Source organism: Schistocerca americana, chromosome 2, assembly GCF_021461395.2.
Source record: "Schistocerca americana isolate TAMUIC-IGC-003095 chromosome 2, iqSchAmer2.1, whole genome shotgun sequence".
In the NCBI taxonomy this organism is placed as follows: Eukaryota; Metazoa; Arthropoda; class Insecta; order Orthoptera; family Acrididae; genus Schistocerca; species Schistocerca americana.
In genome coordinates, this window is record NC_060120.1 from 547,425,648 (window position 1) to 547,443,635 (window position 17,988).

Below are 17,988 nucleotides of genomic sequence, written 5' to 3' on the forward strand. Positions count from 1 at the left end.
AGGCGTCGTCTTCGCTTGAAGATGATGGGTACGAAACCCTTCGAAACGTTGCGAGAAGACGACGCCTTTACTCGGCTGATCACCCGAGAAGATTTCACGAATGGAATACGCCGAGAAAGTCTCAAATCACATTTAATATGACTATTGTCCAAACTCGTTTACTTCTACTTTGTCCTATCCCATCAGATGAACAGTAAAAAAATTACTTTTGTATATCTTGATCTTGAAACAGCCTACGACTCTTAAGTGTATTCACTCCCAGTTAATGACGTCTCCCTTACTATGTACTCCCTATACAACCGATCAATTTCTGTCTCAAGCAAGAACACTAACGCTCGCATCTTCAATTCCTCTGAAAACGTGGCCCAAGACCATGTCCTCCCTCCACACATACATCGTTTACACAGTTGGCGTGCCCAAGCTCAAGCCACCTGTTCACCTCCTCCAGTCTGCTGATGACACCGCTTTCCTCTCCCTTTGAAATATCAAGCAGTTCTCTTTCTGATGCAGCCTGTTGTTCTTTTAAATCGATTCCTCCAGAACTTAGCAATAATGAGATAACGAACCAATCGCAGCTTCCGCGTCCGTCAGTTTTACGTAACTATTTATGACCAAACTATTTAATTAACTAACACACTAAAATACCTTGTTGTAAGGCTCGGCTGGTAACGAACACGGGAATCCAACCTACTAATCACTTATCAAAAAATTCACAAAAGACTTAAGTTGTTGAAACCATAACTGGCCATGCTTGGGGATTGAACACCTCTACTATCATCCACTCGAACAAAATGTTTAGCCAACCTATCCTCTCCATCAGTCTTACCACTCCCACAAATCATTTAATATCACGCACTCTTCCTTGCCTTCCGCGTAAGTTCAATTTTTCTCATTTGTACCTTTACCGTGGTCGTCCATACTGATCACTTACATCCTTTACTATTTGCAAACTCTACACCAACAACGTCATTATCACCGATCTATATTTCCAGTCGCGAGGTGCTCTTGCGCTTATACGGACACATTTCCTCCAATACTACACCTGTATACACTCCACACCATCTCCCTACGAAACAACAACCGATTCGTTTTCCCATCCAACGAAATCCACCCCGATATTTATCAGCCCTTCCAGCTCTAGATCTTCCCTCCCTACACTAAATTGTATCGTGGCTCACTCTCTTCTCCCTCTTTCCAGTTTTCTTTACTCTTCATACCATGGGTCTTTTGTCATGATCTCCAACGGAACTGGCAACTCACTATACACACATCCATTACTTACCTGCATTCAAGAAGTGAACTGAAGACACAAATAGCTCATCACGAGGAAAGGGAGAAAAGGGGTCATCATACTAAGAAGAAGGTAAAAGTTTCACCACAAGATTTATGTTCCTTCCTACAGAGAAAATTTTCGTTTCCCAAGAGAGTCATGAAACATGGTACATAATTTTACAGTGAACAAACGACTATAATTTAGTGCATCTGCCGACAACCATTTCTGAAAACGAAAAACTTGGCCTTTTTTTCGAATCGTTCATTCCTCTAGCACCGTTCACTTAATATGGGAAGCAATACGATCAACGTGGTCCAAGATATCCTTGGGTAGCTACGAACAGCTGTATGAGTCACTCCCAGCTTCGCTCGCTGCTGCAGGTGCTTCAAATATCGGTTTTTCTGGGTGGCGGTGAAAGGTAGGCTTACTGATAGGCGTCACCAGTGTAAGTGAGGAGACACAATATCTCAATTATCTTTTCAAAGCTATTCCTGCAAGATTTGAATTTTTCTTGAGTCATAGATGATTTTTAACGTTTTTATCATAAATATAGTGGATACACCGGTTCCCGTCAGATCATCGAGGTTCAGCGCTGTCGGGCGTAGCCGGCTCTTGGATGGGTGACCATCCGGGCAGCCATGCCATGTTGCAATTTTTCTGGGTGCAGACTCGTGATGCCAATTGAGGAGTTACTCGACCGAACAGTAGTGGCTCCGGTCAAAGAAACCATCACAACGACTGGGAGAGCGGTGTGCTGACCACACGCCCCTCCTATCCGCATCCTCAGTGAGGATGATATGGCGGTCGGATGGTCCCGATGGGCCACTTATGGCCTGAAGACGGAGTGCCTGCCTGCCTTATCATAAATATATTGTGTACAGGTAATTTATATCTCTTTAACGGTATCGTCATACAGTCGTTAAAGGCTGCCGTACTTAATGACTCAGTCTTGAAAATCATGCAAGCTAAACACGTTTACCGTATTATTCTATTTCTTCAGGGCAGTCGGTTTCCTTCGATTTTGTTAAGTTTCAAATGCAACTTAACTTATACCTTAATCGTTCAAAATTCAAACAGTTCTTTATGACAGTGAAATTGTACAGTAATTATTGAGATATACAATACATTAATTAATGCATTATTTAACGACATTGGCGTAAGACATTACATAAAACTATCAGTCATATATAGCATCTCCATTCTACAAATGATTTACTTCCAAAATCTCAGCTCACCGCACGACGAATAAATAAATAGTTACGGGAATGCAGCCGGAGTACGTCGTCGACAACCGACAATATTTGGACGGGAGCACATCCTGCCAATTTCAAGGCATAACTGCAGCAAGTAAGCACTGTGCAAGGGAATTTAAAACCTCGGTTTTTAAAGAAACTCCGAAAAGATAACACACATAGTGTAAATACTACCGCTATCGCAAACCAAAGCTGACCGACGTCAGAATTTATCGATTGTGAAGTTACTAAATAATAAACGGGCGAGGTACCATTAACTCTGTACCTCTAATTTTTTGACAAGGGAGAGAGCAGGATTCCATGCAGAATTTAACAAAAAATCACCATCTCTATTTATAAGGATACTAGATGGTGGCCGAAAAACACACTTCACATCATATTAACACGAAATATGACAAATCCTGTGGGAAATGCTCCCTGCGTAAGGCAAAGAGGCCGCAGACTTTGGTGTCACCTCGATATTATCAGCATTCCTGGTGCACATTTAGCCGATTATGCAGATCACGCCTCATCTGTCTCTCACAATAACCCTTTCGACGAAAGATGACTTTAAGATGGACCAACTCAGCTGACGGACTCCCAGCATCCGAGATGACATGGGCTCTGTGAATCGTGTTACGAAGTAACGCTTCACAGTGATCTGGATGGTGACAACTGTCAGCCTCAGATAAAGTCAGTGTGAGTAGGCTTCCTATAAACGTCAACGTACCATCAGCCTTCCTCCTGATCAAAACGTCAAGGAAGGGAAACAGCCAGACGTCCATCGTGAAACAAATATTCAGGTGGGCTGAATAGATGTGCTCTGAGAAGTCATTCAAATTCTAACTTACATGAGGCCAAGCAACAGAAGTATCATCTATATATCTGAAAAACACGCAGGTTTCAAAGCCACCGACTCCAGGTCACGTCCCTCTAAGGTTCCATAACAAGTTGGCAATAATAGGTGATAACTGGCTTCTCATCGCAACTCATGTGCCTGCTTGTAATACTGCTCATTACATAAAAAGTAACTGGGAGTCAACACATATCGAAATAGGTTCTTTAATTCAGCACCAAACCTAACTGCAATCAACCGCAACGAAACAGGCAGAGGAACACGAATGAAGAGAGAGCCCGCATAAAAATTTACCAGAACATCAGTCATTCAAACGCATTCCCTCTAATCGACGTAAGAAATCTGTGGAGTTCTTAATATTGTGCTCAACAGAGTAGTAAGGTACTTTTTTTAGAAGATATGTCGGAGAACAAATGCTACTTACAATCGGACGAAGAGGAACCCCTCCCTTGTGGGCCTTATGGAGACAATATAAACTCGAGGGAACAGCACAAAATACGAATTAGAGTCTTGATATCTCCTGGGATAAGGAATTTTTCTTCAGGAGACTGTTGGTCTTTCTCTCAACACCTTTTGTGAGGTCAGCACAGTTCCTGCGATACACTGAATCAGACAGGAAACACTGCATCTTTTGAACGTAATCATGCTTGTCTAAAACAATGGTAACATTGGCCTTGTCCGCAGGTAAAATAACAATATCCGGATCAGCTCTACGTGAACGTAAATCAGCTCTCTCAGCTGCTGTGATATTACTCTTGGGCGGACGTGCCCCGGACAACACAAGACATGTCTCCCTCCTAGCCTCTTCTGCTACATCAGGAGGCAGTTTACAAACACTTTGTTCAACAGAACTAATAAAATCAACCAGTGGCAAACGCTTGGGAATTGGAGTAAAATTTAAACATTTCCCTAGAACGGATAAGGCTGTGTCGTCAAAAGCTTTCTCCGTGAGGTTTACCACAGAACACCGAGGTATACACTGATCAGCCAGAACGTTATGAACACCTGCCTAATTTCCGGTGTGTCCATCTTTGGCACGGATAGCGGCGACACGTCGTGGCATGGAAGCAACAAGGCCTTGGTAGGTGGCTGGAGGGAGTTGGAACCGCATCTCAGTACACAAGTCACCTAATTCCTGTGAATTACGGGGAGGGAGCCGATGAGCAATGGCACCACGTTCCGTCACATCCCAGATGTGTTCGATCGGGTTCAGATCTGGCGAGTTGGGGGCCAGCACATCAACTGGAACTCGCCACTGTGTTCCTCGAACCACTCCATCACTTCCCTGGCCTTGTGACATGGCGCATTATCTTGTTGAAAAATGGCACTGCCGTCGGGAAACATGATGGTCATGAAGGCGTGTACGTGGTGTGCAACCAGTCTGCGGTACTCCTTGGCCGTCACGGAGCCTTGCACGCGCTCCACTGGCTCCACGGGTGCGCACGTGAATGTTCCCCAGAACATAATGGAGCCGCCCTCAGCTTGTCTCCATTCCACAGTACAGGAGTAAAGGAGCTGCTGCCCTGGAAGACGAAGGATTCATACCCTCCCATCGACATGATGATGAAGGTATCGGGATGCAACGCTGTGCCGTCCATTGCCGATGGCCACGTGCTCACTTCAATCGCAGTCCCCGATGTCGTGGTGTTAACATTGGCACATGCATGGGTCGTCGGCTTCGGAGGCACATCGTTAGGAGTGTTTGGTACACTGTGTGATCAGACACACTTGTATTCTGCCCAGTATTAAAGTTTACAGTTCGCCACCTGTCCTGTTTTACCAGTCTGCCCAGCCTACGACGTCCGACATCTGTAATGTGGGGTGCCCAACTCCACAACGTCTGGAAGTGGTCTCACCTTGGTTTCGCAACGTGTTGAAGACACTCACCACATCACTCCTCGAACACCCGATGCGTGCAGTTTCCGAAATGCTCGTCCGAGCCTCCGGGCCATCACACTATGCCGTCGGTCAAACTCAGATGGATCGCGCGCCTTCCCCATTTTACACACGGACAGCACGCTCACTGGTACTACATGTACCGTGTTACTGTCTGGCTAGCTGTTTGGACGTGCTTGTATCGTTAGTAGGTCGGTGGTCATAATGTTGTGGGTAACCAGTGTAGTACTAAACTCGGAACCACGGAAACGTTCGAAGTTCGCCAAATGCCGGGAAGTTATAGAATGGAATTCCCAAGCAGACTGCGACCATTTAACAATCCCGACGTCAACAAAGGACTCCAGACGGCACAGAACGGAAGACTGCTTCACGGCAGGCCAAAAGCAGATTCTTTCAAAATGAGTAATATAGTAAAAATAGTAAACACCTATATTATGTGAGGAATCTATTATGTGCTCATCGTGTGTCGACCTTCCTAGGAAGACTCGGGTGGTCTTGGATGGTCGTCTAGCAACAGCCTACGGATACTCACAGTTGAGTTCGTCGGCGTGGTTGTCGTGGCAGTGTGGCCAACCATCACACCAGAAGAACTTGTGGACTCGCGTTCCATCGCCGCAAATGCTGAACTCGGCTGCAGCAAAGCGAGACATACCATTTACAGTAGAGAAACATTTACGTCCACTGAAAAAAATCAAATAGATAAACACAAAAGACTGTAATGGAACGAAAAACACAGTGCATAGTTAACAGATATTTACGCAATTTCAGACTCACTAATACTAAACTCTGGCAGAAGGAGGTGTTCCACATGTGCTTGAAACTTTTTTTAAAGAAGCCAATTCATAGTAGACCCTACCACTGCTTCACTGAATTACGAGTATCTAAAGTACTGAGTTCATTTAAAATTTATTAAGCTGTAAGATTTACTTAAATGGAAGAGCTAAGTTTTGATATTAGGTTTAGAATTAAACTAGATGTTTAACGGAAACACTTATTTAAGAAATTATTTAAGGAAATTCAGTATGTAATTGTGATGAATTGACTTGGACGAACAGTTTAGGAGCGAGCACTGCGAAGCGAACTACATTCAGTGAACATCTGTAGTCGGGTACTTCGCAAATTTCCAGTCCTCACGGCGGACGCAAAGCTGCACATCTTCAGTGTGTCAAACAACATAGGAAATGGACGTTAACTGACTGGGGGTTTGTAGTGTGACGCGACGATTCGCAGTTCTACCTCGTTCCAAATGATGCAAAGGCCTCTAACGCGCCGACGGCCAAATAAGGCGTTTCTCCACCACTGTGCAGGGTGTGGTTCAGGCTGAGGTCCTTCTGTGATGTTTCTGGCGGTGCTTTTCGTGTCATGACTTCGGGTCACCAATTCAAGTTACCGTCAACATGAACCAGACTGTTTATTTCAGTATTCTGGGTGCTCAAGTGTTGAAATCAAATTTATCAACGTTATTTAGAATGCTTTGAGCACTGCAACTGTATTTTAAATTTATGAAACAATTTACTGCTTCACTTATTTTTTTTACTTAATTTAATTAGCACGGCGCGTTTCAGCAGCATGCTGCCATCATCACGTTCATCAGTTACGATTATATTGTATTAGCTCTTAGATGGAGAAAATGGTTCCTTAAAGAGTGCACGAGTATGCAAACATTCTTTGCCTAGACAACGTGGCTGAGCAGTGGAAAATAATACTGCCAGCAGGTATTCAAATCGAACAACCTAAACTGTTATTACATTTCTCTTTACCAATGAACAGAATGTTACTGCCTCTCCTGAATAACATAAGCAAATGATGTATCTGTCACCCCCCAAGAGTCAAACCAACTTACAGGCTTCAATACGAAGCAAATAATAAAATGAAAAGTGTGCTTATACGTCAGTTGTCCGGAAGAAATATCAATCTTTAATTATATCGGTTGTAATATCACATGTGAATACAACCAAAACATCAAAGAATATAAACTAGTATCTGACTGGCAAAAAAAAAAAAAAAAAAGGAATGAGTGGCTGGAAGACCCCGAAGAGCAGGTTCAGCTGAAAAGGTTTTCCCTGTCCTTCGCGCTTGAAGGCACCATTCCTTCACGAAATATGAGAGCCGTGTATGTAAGCGTCTCTGTTAAGTGCAAGTGAGCACAATGGGTGTGTGTACGATGCAGTGACACGTTCGTGTTGGAGGTGATAAAAGAAGGGAGAGTGTGATACACGGTGGCGGCACGCAGAAGAGAAACAAGGGAGCTGCCGAGCTTAACGTCCCGATCCAGTGGACGGATTGCCATCAACATTACCGCATGCCCTCACTTCATATGGCACTGCCGATAGGTTTGGAGCTGAATCCAAAACATCGACACAGAGAACTGGCGGTCAGGGACTCCATGCCACGACTCAAGCTTGTCCACTCTGCCGTGAAGGCAAAGGAGAAATACACTGGTTCCCCTCATACCATAGAGGTTAAGCACCTTCGGGCGCTGCCAGTACTTGAATAGGTGACTGTCCGGGTACGCCGCTTGCTTTTGACAACGGTGCTTAACCCCTGCGATACCAGGGGAACCGATGCATCCATCATGGCGCGGTCGCAAAATTCTCACTGATGTGTGACAAAACTAGAATGCACTGATGAAAACTTCAGGTGAAACTGTGTAGGACAACGGCAGTTCCATTTCTTACGCATCTCAGGAAAGACCAATATCCTTAACATCGGTTTGTTGCAGAATTCTCGAACATATTCTCAGTTCGAATATAATGAATTTCCTTGAGACATAGAAGTTGCTGTCCATGCATCAGCACGGCTTTAGAAAGCATCGCTCCTGCGAAACGCAACTCGCCCTTTTTTCACATGATATCTTGCGAACCATGGATGAAGGGTATCAGACGGATACCATATTCCTTGACTTCCGGAAAGCATTTGACTCGGTGCCCCACTGCAGCCTCCTAACTAAGGTACGAGCATATGGAATTGGTTCCCAAGTATGTGAGTGGCTCGAAGACTTCTTAAGTAATAGAACCCAGTACGTTGTCCTCGATGGTGAGTGTTCATCGGAGGTGAAGGTATCATCTGGAGTGCCCCAGAGAAGTGTTGTAGGTCCGCTGTTGTTTTCTATCTACATAAATGATCTTTTGGATAGGGTGGATAGCAATGTGCGGCTGTTTACTGATGGGTGTATGGGAAGGTGTCGTCGTTGACTGTCTGTAGGAGGATACAAGATGACTTGGACAGGATTTGTGATTGGTGTGAAGAATGACAGCTAACTCCAAATATAGAGAAATGTAAATTAATACAGATGGATAGGAAAAAGAATCCTGTAATGTTTGAATACTCCATTAGTAGTGTAGCGCTCGACACAGTCACGTCGATTGAATATTTGGGCGTAACATTGCAGAGCGATATGAAGTAGGACAAGCATGTAATGGCAGTTGTGGGGAAGGCGGATAGTCGTCTTCGGTTCATTGGTAGAATTTTGGGAAGATCTGTAAAGGAGACCGCTTATAAAACACTAATACGACCTATTTTCGAGTACTGCTCGAGCGCTTGGGATCTCTGTCGGGTCGGATTGAGGGGGGACATAGAAGAAGATAAGAGAGATTAGGGCTCGTACAGAGGCATATAGGCAGTCATTTTTCCCTCGTTCTGTTTGGGAGTGGAACAGGGAGAGAAGATGCTAGTTGTGGTACGTGGTACCCTCCACCACGCACCGTATGGTGGATTGCGGAGTATGTATATAGATGATGTAGATGTAGTTAGGATCTCAAGATCCAACGACAGAAAAGAAATTAAAGCAATGGAAGTGTAGTCTCCGAGAGGACTCCAAAGTTGTAGTGCAATTGGTCACGCCCGCAATGAAAACATACAAAAAAATTGAGAGTCTCTTCAGTAATTGGAAAAAATCAAAGAACACGAGAAGACTGCCTTCGAATGAGCAATGGATGGCTACCAAAACTAATTATTGCGTTCCGACCTACATATGGTCAAATATGTTGGAGAAGAGCAACGGAGAGGTGTCGTGGAACGAAGAGGCATGCAAGCCTAATCGTAGAAGGAAATGACCATTAAGAGCGTGTGGAGGATTTGCGTGTGTCGACCCTTTGGCGCGTAAGGTAGAGCAAGATCTAGTGTTGCACAGTACGTAGGTCCAGCGCTACTGCCTCCAGCGATTCGGAGTGTTGGTCACCCGCACCTGGTGTGCAGTGCACCTCGTCGCTGGCGTCCTTGCAGTCAACGACGCCGTCGCATACGAAGCCAGGACGGATGCACTCTCCGTTGTCACACCGGAACTCCGACTTCCAGCAAGATCGATGCGCTGCAACAGAAATAACACGTTTTACCAAATGTTGCATCATAAAATTGTCGGTTGGTTTGTTTGATTTCGGGGGAGGGGATCAAACAGCGAGGTCATCGGTCCCATCGAATTAGGGAAGGATGAGGAAGAAAGTCGGCCGTGCCCTTCCAAAGGGACCATCCCGACATTTGCTGAAGCGATTTACGGAAACCGCGGAAAACATAAATCAGAATGGCCGGACACGGGTTTGAACCGTCGTCCTCCCGAAAGCGGGTCTAGTGTTTTAACCACTGCGCCACCTCGCTCGATGTAAAAAGTTTTATGTTACCTCTTACAAGATGGCGCCTTCGTGCATGTGTCCTCTAAATTACACTTCTACATCACAGATGTTTCCTTACTGATACTGCATTTTAAAACTGTTTGGTTTGATAAGTCTCGTAAAAAAGCAAGAAAAATGGTTGTTGGTATACAACTCGCATTAATTCTCGACATCGTCTCCTCTGAAGGCTATATACTTAGTCGAGCGATCCTCTTTCTGTTTCATTCCATCGGAAAAGTAGATTCTGTCAAACTCTGAAAAATATTCGTTGACTGCAACTATCACTTCCTCATTTGATGAAAATTTCACCCCACCAAGCCAAAGTCACTTTGGGCTAAGTCTGGTGTATATGGGGGATGAGAAACCAATTCAACACCCAGTTAATACACTCTCACCATTTTATCTAGATTTATGCGGGATGGTGGATTATCCTGATGAAAGAGCACATTTTTCAAAGCCGACATTGGTCTTTTTTCACCCAACGACCCAACAGCGAAGCACAGTTGAGTACAATTATGGTTCTGACTTTTTTCAAGTAATTCATGAGGATTATTTCTTGGGACCCCCCCCCCCCCCCTCTCTCCGAAAGAAAAACAGTGGCCGTCACCTTATCAACTGACAAAATTATCTTTGCCTTCGTCGGTTCACTTTCGCCAGTCTGTCGATTGTTTTGACTCTGGTGTGTAATGATGTCTCCAGGTTTCAACAACAGACACAACTCAGCGCAAAAGGTCTTGCGGTTTGCGATTAAACATTGTGCTGAAATGTTGTGCCGGATGTGCTTTTAGTCGACCGTGAGCAATCGCGGGAACCACGTCGCACATAGCTTCTTTATAGCCAATTCTCAACGTCGCGCGGAGTGGTCGCGCGGTTCGAGGCGCCATGCCACTGACTGCGCGGCCCCTCCCACCGGAGGTTCGAGTCCTCCCACGGGCATGGATGCGTGTGTTGTTCTTAGCATAATTTAGTTTAAGTGAAACAATCCTGTTGGCAGAACATCAGCAACTGAGCATTACAGCAGACGTTGAAAATACCGCTTCAGTTCAAATGGCTCTGAGTACTATGGGACTTCTGAGGTCATCAGTCCCCTAGAACTTAGAACTACTTAAACCTAACTAACCTAAGGACATCACACACATCCATGCCCGAGGCAGGATTCGAACCTGCGACCGTAGCGGTCGCGCGGTTCCAGACTGTAGCGCCTAGAACCGCTCGGCCACTCCTGCCGCCGCCGCTTCAGTTGTAAATTATTTTCACACGACCGGTTACGGACTGTTATAAGCCTAACCTCAGGTGTCGTACTGGAAATAGCAAAAGACGGGAGATAATTTTCACACGCCGCAACACACATAATAAAAAAAAAAAAATTCTGAAAAGTTGTGAAAACTACGGACGACTGCCTGGGTAGGGAATATATACAAAAGATATCACGACACTTACGCTGTGGTCCCCGAGCGCCGCGTGTACCAGTGTCGTGATATCATTTGTATATATTCCCTACCCAGGCAGTCGTCTGTATTACTGTCTGGTGCCACTTGCGCATTGATATAGGTTTCATAGCACCTAGCCCGACCGGCGGTTTCCAAATGTTTTTAAAAGTTTTTGAAACTTTTTAGAAAAAAATTGTTTCGTGTTTTTTATGTGTGTTGCGGCGTGTGAAAATTATCTCCCGTCTTTTGCTATTCCCAGTACGACACCTGAGGATGGGCTTATAACAGTCCGAAACCGGTCGTGTGAAAATAAAGTAATTTACAACTGAAGCGGTATTTTCAACCTCTGCTAGTTTAAGTTAGTTTAAGTAGTGTGTAAGTCTAGGGACCGATGACCTCAGCAGTTTGGTCCCTTAGAAACTCACACGCATTCGAACATTTTTTTGAACAATTCTCCATGCAGGATGTTATGCAGTCGCTCAGTTGAGATGCCTAAAGTCACAGTAATCTCACGAATTTGTATTCGGCCGTCTTGCATTACCATATCATGGATTTTGTTAATGGTTTCCGTTGTGGTGACCTCAGCTGTACAGACGAAGTTGACTTGGTCTTCAGTGCCTGTCCGACAAAGTTTAAAGTTGTGGCTGCATAAACTTTCCCGGAGTAATAATTAGTTGTATTCAAGTCAGGTCTCCAGCTGGACACAATATTTCGGCGGTACACCTGGCCGCCATATTCAAGTCAGTAGGCCGTCGTACTATTTCGCCGGAAGTGAAATCAAACACGCTGCCGCAGCTCCTTTACACACCAATCGTGGGTCCACCGCGCATGCGCGAACATAACTGCCTTCTAGCGACAGGCACAACAGCGCACCGGTGGTGAAAGCTCGCGGAAGCGATAAATCGATATTAAACACTATTGACAGTTTTTGATGACCGAAACACGGACCGTTGTTTCTTAATGTCAAACAGAACAGGTTTCCAACTTTTACTTAAACTTCCGTTTTTATGTCTTGGTCTACAGGAGCCATGATGGGACATAGCGATTACCGTAACGTGGTGGTCAGATGTCACAGCGAGCGAGGAGGCGCAGTGGCTAGCACACTGGACTCGCATTCGGGAGGACGAAAGTTCAATCCCGCGTCCGGCCATCCTAATTTAAGTTTTCCGTGATTTCCCTAAATCATGCCGGGATGGTTCCTTTGAAAGGGCCCGGCCGACTTCCTTCCCGGTACTTCCCTAATCCGATGAGACCGATGACCTTGCTGTCTGGTCTTTTCCCCCAAACAACCCAACCCCAACCCCTCAGATGTCAAGTCCCATGCTAGTGCATTTTTAAGCGCTTGTGCTAATACATTACTGAGAGAGTTTGTTTGTTTAAATTTTTAAGAAAGCACACCTAAGATCAATCCTTGACTTTTCCACGCACGAGACTATGTAAGACACTGAACAAAGTATCTGGACTAACGAAATGAGTGATAATCTCTCTCACTTAGAACTTTTTTTTTTTTTTTGTAATGCTATTTTCGATTCCTTCGGCCGGCCGGAGTGGCCGAGCGGTTCTAGGCGCTACAGTCTGGAGCCGCGCGACCGCTACAGTCGCAGGTTCGAATCCTGCCTCGGACATGGATGTTTGTGATGTCCTTAGGTTAGTTAGGTTTAAGTAGTTCTAAGTTCTAGGGGACTGATGACCTCAGAAGTTAAGTCCCATAGCGCTCAGAGCCATTTGAACCATTTTTTTTCCATTCCTTCACTTTGTTCAGTTCATCCACATATTTCTTACAATGTATTTGTGTACTATGTTTCAATGCAACTCTGTAAAGTTTTCATGCGCTCTTCTATATACTGTATAACTCATTCAGATGAGTCAATCTGCTCATTCTCTCTGTTTAGTCATCTCGTGGTGGATGTCAAGAAATGGGTGGCTTCTAAGGCAAAGAGAAAAATAATTATCTGCACGCATAGTGTTTAATAACTTACTTTCTTGTTGTACCAACTGTTATCCCGGTATAAATTATTCTCATTACTTTGAATAAAGTTTATAGAGGCTTGGAAATTGCATAATGCTAAAATTTCAATCGTAAAGTAAAATTCTAACAGCTGAAAGCAAGCTATTATCATTTTAAAAAGTTTAATAACTTCTTTTACTTAACTTGAATAATAGGAAGCCCAGAGCACAATACAAAGCGAATCCTTGAGACATGTTGGTTCGATATCCGCAATAACAACGTAGGCTGAATGTCAACGCTTCGACTAAACTCTTTTTTTTTGTCATCAATCTTCAGACTGGTTTGATGCGGCCCGCCACGAATTCCTCTCCCGTGCCAACCTCTTCACCTCCGAGTATCACTTGAAACCTACGTCCTCAGTTATTTGCTGAATATATTCCAATCTCTATTTTCCTCTACAGTTTTTACCCTCTACAGTTCCCTTTAGTACCATTGAAGTTATTCAGTGATGTCTTGACAGCTGTATAACCATCCTGACACCTCTTTTTTGTCAGTGTTTTCCATGTATTCCTGTCCTTCTCCGGGGAACCATTTTATCTTTACCTTATCAGTTCACTTACTACTCAATATTCTCATGTAGCACAACGTGTCAAAATGCTTCGATTCTCCTCTTTTCCGATTTTTCCACGGTCCATGTTTCATTACCGTACAATGCTGTGCTACAAAGGTACATTCTCAGAAATGGGTAATTTTGCTGCATAAGCAGCAGAATCCCTTAACTTGCATCTCCTTCGTGATCATCAATTTATATGCGAATTTTCTCGCTGTTCTCATTTCCGCAACTTCACGTTACTTTCGTCTTTCTTCAGTTCATTCTCAGTCCATATTCTGTGCTGATTAGTCTGTTCGTCGCATTCAGCAAACACTGTAATTCTTCTTCACTTTCACTTAGAATAGCAAAGTCATCAGAGATTCTTATCATTTATAGCCTTTCACCTCGAATTTTAATTCCACTCTTGAAACTTTATTTCCATCATTGCTTCTTCGATGTATAGATTGAAAAGTATTGACGAAAGGCCACATCCCTCTCGTACACCCTTTTTAATCTGAGCATTTCGTTTTTGTTCCCTCTTGGCTCTTGTACATATTGTGCGTTACCCGTTTTTCCCTATACCTTACCCCTATTTCTCTCATAATTTCGAACATCTTGCATCGTTTGACATTGTCGAACGCTTTTTCCAGGTCGACAAATCCTACGAACTTGTCTTGATTTTTCTTTAGCCTTGCCTCTATTATCAACCGCAACGTCAGAACTGCCTCTCTGGCGCCTTTACCTTTCCTAAAGCCAAAGTGATCGTCATTTAACACATCCTCAATTTTCTTTTCCATTCTTCTGTATATTATTCTTGTCAGCAACTTGGATGCATAGAGTTAAGTTATATGTGCGATAATTCTTGCACTTGTCGTCTTTTGCAATGTCGGGAATTGTGTGGATGATGTTTTTCCGAAAGTCAAATCGTGTATCGCCAGACTCATACGTTGTACACACCAACACGAGTAGTCGTCCTGTTTTAGAAATTCTGATGGAATGTTGTCCATCCCTTCTGCCTTGAACTATCGTAAGTCTTACAAAGCATTTTAAAATTCTATTCCAAAACTGTATCCCCTACCTCGTCTGTATCGACTCCCGGTTCGTCTTGTATCACGTCAGCAGACAAGTCTTCCTCCTCATATATACCTTCAATGTACTCTTTGCACCTCCCCGCACTCTCCTCGACATATAATGGTGGAATTCCCATTGCATTCTTAATGTTATCAACCTTGTTTTTAATGTCACCGAAGGTTGTTCTGGCTTTAGTATATGCTGAGTCAGTCATTCTGAAAATCATTTCTTTCTCCTCGCCGATTCTTCGCAGAACCTCTCATTCCTTACCTTATCAGTCCACCTAATTTTAAACACTCTTCTATAGCATGACGTCTGAAAGGCTTCGATTCTGCTCTGTTATGGTTTTCCCACAGTTCATATCTAACTGCCATACAATGCTGTGCACCAAACGTACAATCTCCGAAATTTCTTCCTCACATTAAGACATATGTTTGATACTAGCAAGGCTTCTCTCGGAGCGGAATGCTCTTTTTGCCAGTGCTGGTCTGATTTTTATGTCCTCCTTTCTCCGTCCGTCATGGGTTATTTTGCTGCCTAGGTATTAGAGTTCCTTAATTTCATCTACTTCGTGATCCCCATTCTCACTGTTATCTTCTTCTTCTCATTACTGTCGTCTTTCTTAGATTTACTCTCAATCGATATTCTGTACTCATTAAACTGTTCACTCAATTCAACAGATCCTGTAGTTCTTCATCACTTTTCTGAGGATAGCTATGCCATCAGCGAATCATTGATATCTATTCATCCTGAATTTCAACCCTACTCTCGAATCTTTCTTTTATTTCTCTAACTGTTTCTCCAATATATAGTTTGAACATTACGAGGGAAAGGCTACACCCCTGCCTTACACCCTTTATCATGCGAGCACTTCGTTGTTGATCTTACAGCCTTATTCTTCCCTCTTGGTTCTTGCACGTATTGTGTGTTCCTCGTCTTTCCCTGTAGCGCATACTTATATTTCTCAGAATTTCGAAAATCTAACAACGTTTTACATTGTCAAATGCCTTTTCCAGGTCGACAATTCAAATCAACGTGTCTAAATTTTTACTCTCTCTGTCTCTTCATCTTCAGCTTGCGACGTCGGCATGTTTACCCAAACATGTTGTCGGTGTTGGTTTGCTGTCGCTTCTAATGAGAACAACCCTATCACTGAACTGTTCACAGTAACTTACTCCCTGCTCTACATTCCTATTCAAAACCAATCCTATTGCCGTTATACCATTTTCTGCTGTTGCTGATATTACCCTATACTCGTCTGACCAGAGATCCTTATCGTCTTTCCACTTCGCTTCACTGACTCCTCACTATACCTAGTTTGAGTCTCTGCATTTCCCTTTTAAGATTTTCTAGCTTCCCTACCATGTTCAAGCTTCTGAAGTTCCACACCCCGACTTGGAGAATGTCACCTTTCGTTGGTTATTCAATATTTTTCTCGTGGCAACCTGGTCACCTCTCCCTTGGGAATCCCCTTCCGGAGATCCGAGTGGGGGACTAGTCCGGAATCTGAAGAGATCATCGTGACACTAATTCAATTACAGGCCACATGCCCTGTGGGTACTATTATGTGTCTAAAGAGATTGTCTTCTGCATCCTCGTGCATTGATCATTGCTGATTTTCCGCCTTTTTGGAGCAGTTTCCCACCCCAAGGGCAAGAGAGTGCCCTGAACCTCTGTCCGCACCTCCGCCCTCTTTGACAATGCCGCTGGCAGAAGGGCAGTGACTTCTTCCGCCGAAAGTAATCGGCCGCCATTACTGGTCATTTTTATTCTAAATTTAAGCAGTGGGGAAGATCAGACCCGTGACTGCGGACGTTTTGATTACTAATCATAGAGGCTATTCCTAGACCAGACTTGAATGGAAGTTCAAATACGCGAGGGGAGTCTGCATGTCTCTAAGCTTGCTCGCGGGCAGACGTAAAGATTATAGGCTACGCACCATGCAGACGTATTACACGCATCCTTGTAAGCACAAACCATCTGACCAACACCAGCAGTTTGCTTTGCCGGTGAGAACTTCCACCTAGGACTGGACCCCATCGTGACAGCCAGCAGCCACGTGGGCTGGAACAGCCTAAATAACGTGTGTGGGAAAGGGTCCATGGTGCACCAGCAGCATTTTCCACTCGCAGACGAATTACTGGAGTACTGATTGTCAGTACCATCTGCATGTGATATTAGTGTCGTGGTTACAACGCGAGATATTCAGGGCTTCTATAAGTGATTCATTCGTTATCAGAGCTCTATATTTTCCAAACTATTACATGTATAAATGTGAGTGAGGCATGAACAGAACCGATAAACTCACGAAGATTTCATTTTGCGCTCTACAAATGTACTGTGAGTGCCATTTTCGTCACACGACTAAGTTGTAGTCAAGTACGTCCCATACTTTGTGTAGCAACATCTGTCAATTGACCGTAGCAGCACTGACGCGTTCTCTGGGCTGTTCCATTGTTCTTGGCAGTTGATACAACGACAACTGCAATATATCAAGGTAAGAGATACTCGTCACAATATTCTCACAGAAGAAAAACAGACAATATGCTATGTGATAAAAGTATCCGGACACCCTCCATCGGTAATGCTGGAATTCAGTGTGGTGTTGGCCCACCGTTAGTCTTGATGACAGCTTCCACGCTCGCTGGTATACGTTCAATCAGATGCTGGTAGGTTTCTTGGGGAATGGCAGCCCATTCTTCACGGAGTGCTGCACTGAGGAGAGGTATCGATGCTGGTCGGTGAGGCCTGGCACCAAGTCGGCGTTCCAAAACATACGAAAGGTGTTCTGTAGGGTTCAGATCAGGACACTACGCAGGCCAGTCTATTACAGGGATGTTATTGTCGTCGCAGTAAATGAAGAAAGCAAAAAGGAATACAAACGTATCAAAAATGAGATCGACAGGAAGTGCAAAATGGCTAATCAGGGATGGTTACAGGACAAATGTAACGATGTAGAGGCTTATCTCACTAGGGGTAAGATAGATACTGACTACAGGAAAATTAAGGAGACCTTTGGAGAAAAGAGACCTACTTGTATGAATATCAAGAGCTCAGATGGAAACCCAGTTCTAAGCAAAGAA

The 17,988-nt window shown here is 44.1% G+C and overlaps 1 protein-coding gene across 1 annotated transcript in view; it reads right to left on the reverse strand.

The window, feature by feature from the left end:
- Positions 1-17,988, reverse strand: part of LOC124594159 (G-protein coupled receptor GRL101-like) — a 324,101-nt gene that overhangs the window by 223,667 nt on the left and 82,446 nt on the right. The window contains exons 4-5 of the mRNA XM_047132515.1: positions 9,444-9,566; positions 5,790-5,888 (exon numbers count right to left, since the gene is read on the reverse strand). Coding sequence (XP_046988471.1) covers positions 5,790-5,888; positions 9,444-9,566 — 222 coding nt within the window. The remainder of the gene's footprint in view (positions 1-5,789; positions 5,889-9,443; positions 9,567-17,988) is intronic.